Here is a 10,042-nt window from a genome sequence, read left to right as displayed (position 1 = left end):
TTGAATATTAGGAAGAATTTCTTCACTGAGAGAGTGGTGAGGCACTGGAACGGGCTGCCCAGGGAGGTGGTGGAGTCATCATCCCTGGAGGGGTTCAAAAAACGAGTGGATATAGCACTTGAGGCTATGGTCTAGTGGATAGGGAGATGTTGGGATGGTGGTTGGACTTGATGATCCTGGAGGTCCTTTCCAACCATAGTGATTCTATGATACTTTGCCTGAATCCTTAGACTCTCAGAAAGATATGTTCTTTATCTTTCACAGGAATACACCATTGATATCTTCTTCGCCCAGACATGGTATGACCGGCGTCTTCGTTTCAACAGCACCTTGAAGGCCCTCACACTGAACACCAACATGGTGAGCCGCATCTGGATCCCAGACACCTTTTTTAGAAACTCCAAGCGGGCTGATTCCCACTGGATAACTACTCCTAATCAGCTCCTCCGCATCTGGAATGATGGAAAAGTGCTCTACACACTCAGGTACATTCAGCAGGCCCTGTAGCTAGTTGCTGAGGTGAGTAGGTCAGGTAAGCAAGGAGCTGGTCAAAGCAGAGGAGGTTTCCAGGTGGCCTGGGACAGAGTAGTAAAGATGTCTCCCAGTGCTGATGGGAATACACATGCAGTACTGCTTGCAGAACAGGCTTCCTCTTCCCAGGATGAAGGCTTCCAAAAAATCAAACTGGTTTTCTTTATCCTACCTAGAAAAAAGTGAAAAATATAAATGTTTTCCTAAACCAAAGTCCTTTAAAAGCTTATTTCGGTCCGTCCAGCTATTTAATTCTGATAGTAAACACTTGTCTTTTGTTCCCATAAATTCTCACTCCCGTAAATGATTCTGAAAAGCTCACTAAACAAAAAGGCTTTTAGATGTTTTTTCTCACTTTGAAAATATCCAGACATATGTTTTGTTTTGCTGCTGTTTTGAAATGTTCCTGCAAACAGACTGATCTTCAACAAATTAGTGTTTCTCTCTCGAGGAAGTGAGAATCATTCTGTCACATTGTGGTGTTGGAATCAAACCACCTTCATCAACACAAAATCTGTCTCCCCCTCTCTTCCGCTCTCAGGCTGACGATCGAGGCTGAATGTCTGCTCCAGCTGCAGAATTTCCCCATGGACACTCACTCCTGCCCTTTGGTTTTTTCTAGTTGTGAGTATACATATTTTCAAAATAGTTTTAGAAGGCAAATAGAGAAACCTCAATAAACTCTTCTAGAAGGACCATCCTCCCCTTTACCTACGCTTTTCACCTAAACTCTATGACTCTTTTCTGGGTCATTACCTAACATTGCCTGAAGCATATTGCCACTCCTGGGCTAGCAGAGATCTTCAGGGACAGATTCACAGCAACTCTGAGTTTCTGTTTAATTTGGGTGAATGGCTGACCATGATTATTTCACTGTCCTTCTGGTCACTCTAGACAGAATATACCCCTTCAGCTAGCAGACAAATAACACCCAACCTGCCTTGCATCTTCCCCCTTCTCCCACTCTCTGAGAGAACAGCTTGGCTTTCCAGACCTCAGCCAAGAGGCAGGCCCACTTTCCAAGGCCATCACAAAGGAATGGTACTTGGACCTTCCTTCTCAGTGCCCCTTTGTCTATTCTCATCAGCAGAGAGGGCTGCTGATGTTGGCACACATCTACTGGTAGTTTTGCAGGGAGCCTTCCTGCACCAAGAAGGAATATGTTCCTCATGCATTGGCTGGAAATCCGATTTAATCATCTTAGCTTGGGTTTGCTCTCTTGCTTCCCTTGCCACTGAAGATATGCAGCTTATGTGACTCTGAGGTGCTTCAGAAGGAGGCAGCATGCTGAGGAGATACTAACCACTCATCTCCCACCATCCCTCAGTCTTTGCTAATTAACGGTACATGCCATACATGCTTGATAATTAGAAATACTTTTAGTTAGCTGCCAAGCTTTTCTCCTTCCCTCCTCTGAGGAGGGCTATCTCATAGCTGTCAAGGTTGCTGCTTCACAGAAAGCCAGAGGCTTTTACAGAGCCAGCCTGCAGTAGCCAGGTCTCCTTCTCCATGGAGAATGTGCTCCCTTTCTATAGGTAGATCAGCTCACAGGGCATGAGGTACAGGGACAGTCAGAGCAGACACAGCCATGCTGCCTCCCATGTTGGCAGCTTTGTATTCCTGGTGTAGTCAAGCTTGGGAAGGGTAGTTGTGAGGGGTAGTTAAGGCCCCATGACACTCCAGGGAACGAAAACCTTCAAGATTTCAGACTGAGTTAGTCTTCTTACACCAACCCAGATCTTATCCCCACCAGTGCAGTACTTAAAAAGGCTTCATTTCTAGCACTGCTTTTCCCATCCCTAAGATTTGAAGTAGTCCACAAGGGGAGACCCTGCTCCTGCTCCCATAGCTTGTAGGGATGCCCAAGGAAATCTACATAAAAGGCATCAGAAATACCTGTCTGAAAGCTTCATGTTTACAAAAGAGCTAGAGTGAGATGCTGGTGCTTTTGCAGTGAGGGTGGTGAAAGAGGTGGAGGCACATGAGGGTACTCTTTCATTGATGTCCTTGCCCCTTTCCCCAGATGGCTACCCACGAGAGGAGATTGTCTATCGCTGGAGGCGCTACTCCATTGAGGTCTCTGACCAGCGCACCTGGAGGCTCTACCAGTTTGACTTCACAGGGCTGAGGAACACTTCAGAAATTCTCAGGACTGGGGCAGGTGAGGCAAAGTGAGACAGCCCACAGAAATGCCAGTGTGTTGGACACCTCATGGGACACAAAGGAGCCATCAGACAGTTCCATGGTGGTGGTGAAGGAAGATCACAACAGCACAGTTAGAGAAATGTAAGAATGAAGGGAGGGACCTTTGCTAGAGGGAGCAGAAGTGATGGAGATGAAGGGTGAGTGGAAGATGAAGCAGAGGTAGGCCAAAACCACTGATATTTGTGAACTGTGGTGTGACAAAAGCTGATGTGAATGAAGCTATCCCTGACTGAAGGGTCAGGTGGGAAAGGAGATGGAGCTCAGGTCCCCTCTTGCAGCAATATGTGCATTCTGTATTGATCCCTGAATGATGCTTATAGTAGGACAGGAGTGGGGAAATCAGAACTTGCAGGTCTCCATCTTTTCATCTGTAAAGCTGTGTGGGTCTGATGAACACCTGAATTGTGCTTTAAGAGACAGGGGCAAGGCTGCATGTGTGAAGGAACTAAGGACTGGATGCCCTTCAGCTCCTTGTCATAGTAGCTTGCATCCCCGTTCCTTCCCACAGACAACTGAGGAAAGCCCCTTTGCACTCCTTCAGGTAGAGTGAGCTCATATTTTTAAGCCCTGTGAAGCAGCAAGTTCAGGTAGGGCTTCTTCCACTCTGCAGAAAGCTGCTGTTGCCAACACCAACAGGCAGCCTCTAACCAGAATAGGAAGGCAGCACAAAATGGGACAAGAACTGGTACAGAGCAAGTGTCTGGAATGCACCAGACAGATTGTAGTGTGATGAAAGAAGTTGCTCAGTTGTATCCATAGAGTCCCAAGCTCTGGCAGGGTGTGGAAGCCCTGTAGGTACAGCCTTTCTCTGTCAGTCACAGATGTCTGACATTTATAATTCTCTTTTTTTTGGTAATTGCTTGCAAGCTCCATCTTAATTCTAGAGAAGTTGTGTAGCTTTCTTCCAGGTCTCATGAGGAGCCTCTGAAAAAGAAGAACCTCAGCTTTAAGTTGCCAAATGAACAATTGGGATGTACAGTGCCACATGCTTTTTCCAGAGGCAGAACAAGAGTCTGGATGAAAGTGACTGAAGGAGACCTCATCTGTTAGAACTCAGGGAGTTAGTTAGCAAGCCAGGCTGTGTAGCCCATTACAGCTAAATCACTTCTATAGAAAAGAAACCCTCACAGCAGTCAGCTGAAGATGAATACTCTCTGTCGTTTCTTCCCTGAAACTTCTCCAGACAGTGTGTGTTTCAGTGTGCTTGAACACACAGCCAGAGCAGTACAAATGCCTAGTGGCCACACAGCTAGCCAGGCAGATAGCTAGTTGGACAACCACCAAGTCAGCTCTTAAATTGGTCACAAAGACATTAAGTCAGGCAGCTACAGAGCCAGCCATATAGCCACAGGGCCCGCTAGCCACAAAATCAGCAAGCCAGCCACAGTGCCACCAAGTCACCAAACCTGCTCAGCCAGCCACACAGCTGTCCATGAAGCTAACAATCTAGGCAGCCACAAAACCAAGCCACAAAACCAGCCAGCCAAGTACTTAAAACAAGAAAATCTCACCAGAAACACTCCAAATTCTGAAACTTTGCTGATTTCTGTTTTAGGGAAGTACACGTGAGTCAAATTTCTCTGTTTCTTCTTTTTTCCTAGGAGAGTATATGGTGATGACAGTTTCTTTTGACCTAAGTAGACGTATGGGTTACTTTGCCATTCAGACCTACATTCCCTGCATCCTGACTGTTGTTCTTTCCTGGGTTTCCTTTTGGATCAAGAGAGACTCTACACCAGCCAGGACATCTCTGGGTAAGAAACAGGTTGTTGCATGGATGGTGCTTGTCCAGCTCTGCAAAGCTAGCAGACTGGCAGCATTGGAGTACAAAATCTCCTGAAGCACTTTGCCATTTTCTGGCATTATTCAGCTTACTGGAGGGTAGTTCATTCCTCTGTCTTTCTGTTTGGAACACTACTCTCAAGCTCAACCGAATCTCCAGCTGTGCTGGCATGGACTACTGGATTATGTCAGGATAGCACAACACTCTCATCTCTTGATCTGAGACCTGATCACAGCCTTTTCCCAGATGATAATGTGGTATTTTATGTGCTGAAAGGGAGAGGGAAGGAGTGAGCTGTAGCACTGAAATGCTGGCCAAAGGGCTCCTGTCACTTGCATGTATACTGCAGTTCCCCATGACTTTCAAGGGCTCAGTGTAGATCTAGTGACATGAAGGTTGTAAGGTGATGAGAAAAGTTGCTCAGGTCTACCCATAGAGTCCCAAGCTCTGGCAGGATGTGGAAGCCCTGTAGGTACAGCCTTTCTCTGTCAGTCACACCACAGGGGCAATCCAAGATGTAGCAACAGCTCTGTTGCCAGTGTTCAGATTTTCTCAGCAACCTGCAGGAAAAAGTTTATGTTGGTTGAATCCTGCTCTGATATGTGCTAGAGAGGTTATTTAGAAATCTTTAATGCACTATGGCTGTATCTGCATTTTGCAGGAACCTTTGTTATCCAGTGCTGTCCTTCCTGTCAGCCTTGCTGACTTTCCCTATAATTGGAGGTAGCATTCCCAGCCCTACCTGCAGGCCTCTTCTGGGAGGAAGAGGAGAGGCAAGGGGGCCCTAAGCATCAGCCTGGGCTGTTCAGAGCCCGTCCATTCTGACCATCACTCCCCACCTCCCTGTCAAAATAAATTTATTTGGTGCCCACGCAGAGAGCGGGAGGAGGAGTGTGGTGTCATTTCTAACAGAGGTGATGGTGTGCCACAGTCCATGGCTGGGAAAGGAATGAAGAGCAAGAGGCAAAATGTTCTGCTTGACTGACACCACTATGGTGCCTGTCTCAAAAAACAAAAGGAAGTTTCCCCAGGAGCAGGGGCCTTCTCTGTGGACCTCTACACATCAAGAGTAATGTATTCTCTCCACAGCCCCTGTCATTCTTAATACAAATGATCCTCAGTACTTTTCAAATCCACCAGCCTACACTGGGAAGATGTAAATTAACAAGTTCCACTGGCATTTGAAATATATGGGAACTCACGTGGTGTCTGCTAATGCAAATACAGCAGGAAAACGTGAAAATTCCTTGCCATGCTACCACCCAGAGCTATTGTGGTGACTGCAGGAAAGGGTGGCAGGTGGATTTAGATAAATGCTACAGGAGGATGAACAGGTGGAGTTCCTGCTTCTTTTCCACATCCTAAAGAGCCAGGGATGAGATCATGATGCCAACTCTTGCAGCTGATCCTTTGTTGGCTCCTGATACTATATCTCTGGAAATAGGTCTGTGAGCTGCAGACCTGCAGCTGCTACAAAAACAATTCCAAGTCCCATTCAAGTCAAAAGAGATTCCTTATCATCTCCTGCCCATGTGCCGTCTACGTCAAGAAACTGATCAATTGTGAAGAGCTGTCTTTGGAGAACAGCCATGAGCACGTTGAAAGCTTCTGGATAAGAATTAGAGACTGTGGCAACAAAGGGAACAAAGCTGTCCAGTCAGGGGAGCCTATTGACTAACTCTTCCTACACCAGCTACAGGAGGCATCATGCTTGCAGGCTTTCATCCTGCTGGGGGACTTCAATCACCCTGACATGAGCTGGAAAAGTAGCATGGTGAGCTGTAGGCAATCTAGGAGACTCCTGGAAAGCATTAAAGGTAACTTCCTGGGCCACTTAATAGACAGCCCTACCAGAAGGGATGCAATACTGGGCTTGATGGTCACCAACACAAGTGAGCTAATACTCTGTCTAGCTCTGGAGTCCTCAGCACAAGAAAGACATGGACCTGTTGGAGTAGGTCCACAGGAGGGTCACAAAAATGATCAGAGGGCTGGAGCACCTCTCCTGTGAGGACATGCTGAGAGAGTTGCAGTTGTTCAGCCTGGAGAAGAAAAGGCTCTGGGCAGACCTTCTTGTGACCTTTCAGTACTTAAAGGGGGCCTGTAGGAAAGATCAGGACAGTCTTTTTAGCAGGGCCTGTAGTGACAGGACAACAGGTAGTGGTTTTAAACTAAAAGAGGGGAGATTCAGGCTAGATATAAGGACATTTTTTACAATGAGGTGGGTGAAACACTGGCACAAGTTGCCCAGAGAGGTGGTTGATGCCCCATCTCTGGAAACATTCAAGGTCAGGTTGGATGGGGCCCTGAGCAACCTGATCTAATTGAATATGTCCTTGCTTATTGCAGGGGGGTTGCACTAGATGACTTTTAAAGGTCCCTTCCAACCCAAACTATTATGTGATTCTACGATGAGCTTTACATTGGGCTGAATTCATCCTGGAAGCAAATGCTCAAAGATGAAGGGAGAACAAGAACAGAGACCTTTGCATTTCAGTTTTGGTTCACATCAGACAAAAATAGCAGTACTGTATCTTCGGAGACATTGCCATGCTTATTGCTGACTCAGCTAGACATCACTGACGGGTTCCAAACTCGCCCACTGCCTGCTCGGAGACGTTCATCCAGTGCTGTTACCTCAGCATGTCCTTGCTTTGGGCTCTCCTCCCGTCATCCAACCAATTTTCATGTGTATAGCCTTAAGCAGAGTTCGAGTTTACCACCCCTTTACCAGTCCACATTGGTGAGCTACATCACAGCTGGGTTTTGAACAGCTCTTTTTACATACAACATTGTCAGATGGCACCTGAAGACCAGAATCTGGCTGAGCAGAGCAAAAATGGGACCAGATAACCAAAGCAATTTCTGTCCCACAAGCAAGGGGAGATGAAGATGTTTTGGGGGTTGCATACATGTAGAAGACAGAAGTGCTCCTCTTCATTACTTAAATCAGCTCTTTTCTCTCTTAGGAATCACGACTGTGCTAACAATGACCACCCTGAGTACCATCTCCCGCAAGCACCTTCCTCGTGTTTCCTATATCACAGCCATGGACCTCTTTGTCTCTGTGTGCTTCATCTTCGTCTTTGCAGCTCTCATGGAGTACGCTACACTCAACTACCTGGTGGGAAACAAGAAACCACTTGAGCACAACAACAGGAAAGCCAGACTGGTAAGTCAAAGGGGCTGGCAGAAGTGGATGCTGATAGAAGCCCAAGCTATTTAGAAATATCCCTCCTGAGCCTGCATTGGAAACTGCTCACCTGGTTTAGTGCCTGGCCCATATTGTGTTCAGAATGCCCTCAGACCACTCTGTGTGCTGGGTCTGAGTATCTGAAAGGCGAGACAAAAAAAGAAAAAACAGTTGAGGCTCCCCTAAATCAAGGAGGTTCCTCTCAGAACCAAGCACCCTGGGCTCTCCTCAAAATTGCTGGAGAGATTATCCGTACAGTTTAGGATGACTCACGTGATCCAATGTAAGTGTCCGCTTTAAAGACACCTGTCTTAAGACAGAGTGACCCACATCCAGGTTCTTCCATCTGCACCTGTTTGATCTCTATGGATTACAGAGGTATCTCAGGTCACAGAGGTGCAGAAACCTTTGTTTTGTGGTCTGTCCATTGGAAGACCTCTTCAGTGTGGGGATAGTGAACCCAAGAGTGGTCATCCTCCTCTTGAGATCTGCCCAAGCTCATGGTACTTCCAAGACATCAGCTGAAACAGGCTTCTGGACTGGGACAGAACTGAAACCAAAAAAAGACAGATCTCTTCTGTGCCAGCCTCATTCCCAGCACAGGTGGGGAGAGCTCTCCTGTGAGGCTGATGGTATGCGTCTTCTCCTGGGCCAAGAGATTTCAAATCACCAGAGCCTTTCCCCAGCTTTTCTTCAACAACTAACAGCAACCAGAAGACGCAACTGGACTGTGTGCTGTGTGTTACAGAGAGAGCTGAGCTCAGAGGAATGAGGGAAGAGGCTAGCACACCTGAACTCAAACAGGTCCTGTTTCCGCACTGACTGTTAGTGGCAGAGATGGGGAATTAAAACAATTAGATCCTTGCTGACTAAGGCTGTGCCCTGGAGTGAAACTCACAGCCATGCAGGGAGCTGCCTGTCTCCTCGGTATCCCAATGCCATGATTTACAGTTGGGTGCAGGGGTGGGGCTGATGAGTTACCTCTCTCCATTGAACTGCAGCTATGCTATGAACTGATCTATTGGCAGTTGGATGGGTTTTGGTGTCTAGAAGATGTTTTCTTGCCTTTTTCTTTCCTTTAATTCACCTACTCTTCCTCCTTACAGCCACCTGCTGGTGCACAGGTGATGCCATCCTTTACCACCATCAACATCAACAACATCATGCACTGGCCTCCAGAGATAGGGGACGAAGAGGATGAAGACCCTGGCTCCCCGTGCCTGGAAGGAAAGGAATGTGAGAGGTTCTTCTGCTGCATTGAGGACTGTCAGACAGGGATGTGGCGGGAGGGCAGAGTCCGCATTCACATCTCCCGCCTGGACTCCTACTCCCGCGTCTTCTTCCCCACTGCCTTCCTGCTCTTCAACATTGTCTACTGGATTGCCTATCTCTATCTCTAGCCATTCTTTGGCCTCAGCTGAAATGGACTGGAGACCAGCAAGATGTGCTTCTCAAGGAGCTTGGAGAACAGCATCTCTTCCATTCTAGTCAGCTGTTGGTCTGAACAGTCCAACCTGGAGATTCCCTCTTCCTGCTCTCACATCTTCTCTGAGAAGAATCAGACAGCTTTTTTTTAGCCTTCTAACATAACTTTTTAGAGAACCTACCCTTCCCAAACAACCCCCTCGTCAGCACCACCAGCATTTTACTGCTTGTAACATTTTACTCCTTGTAAGATTGCCCAAACCCATCCTATTCCCACCTCAGACATCAGGGATTTTGTCAAAAACAAAAACCTTAATGTGTTTCATTTTTCCATCCAAATCTATTCCAAAAGGTTTCCATGGGAAATGGCAGCAAATGGAATTATCTGCATAGTTATTAAGACTGCAAAGGAAATAAAGTAGATCTTACAACTTCTGCACCAGTTCCACCAGAACAGACTTTGTGGAGTGCTAGAAGCTTGGAAAGGCAGAAGGAGAGAAATGTGAAACAGGGCAGCAGTACAGCTTTACCACAGTGGCTGGGCTTGGCTAAAATGTTTTGAACCTGCCCAGAAAGCTGGCAGTAGCACTGACAAGGGTGGAGTAGCTGCAAGCCTCCACTGGCTCCCTGTGGAATACCTGTGGAGCATTCTGGATCACTCTGCTTGTACCAAGTGGCACCCAGGACATCCACTCACTGTGGCACTACTAATTCTCATCAGAAGGTAGTAAAAAGCACTTTTGAATTTTGAGCGGCCCATCTGCCTTACTGGAGCAGACTCTTCAGGGCCCACAGTGGCATTCTGGTTTGTGATCAGGACTTTGAACAGGCTACTCAGCTTATGCTGGGCATAGCCAAAAGAGGAAGCAAGTCCTAATGCTGCAAAGACCAGAAGCAGTCTCATG

The 10,042-nt window shown here is 47.0% G+C and overlaps 1 protein-coding gene across 1 annotated transcript; it reads left to right on the top strand.

The window, feature by feature from the left end:
• Window positions 1–230: 230 nt before the first annotated feature.
• Window positions 231–9,362, top strand: LOC103777617 (gamma-aminobutyric acid receptor subunit gamma-4; the record flags this gene model as incomplete). The annotated part of the gene is made up of 6 exons (XM_008945175.1): window positions 231–485; window positions 1,073–1,155; window positions 2,555–2,692; window positions 4,338–4,490; window positions 7,489–7,691; window positions 8,819–9,362. Coding segments are annotated over 6 exons (1,126 nt in total), but the record flags the coding sequence as incomplete, so codon positions are not given.
• Window positions 9,363–10,042: the final 680 nt, after the last annotated feature.

This window comes from Merops nubicus, unplaced genomic scaffold (genome assembly GCF_000691845.1).
Source record: "Merops nubicus isolate BGI_N331 unplaced genomic scaffold, ASM69184v1 scaffold13778, whole genome shotgun sequence".
NCBI classification, from domain to species: domain Eukaryota; kingdom Metazoa; phylum Chordata; class Aves; order Coraciiformes; family Meropidae; genus Merops; species Merops nubicus.
The sequence above is the reverse complement of the archived record's forward strand: the minus strand, read 5'-3'. Positions and strand labels throughout refer to the sequence as shown.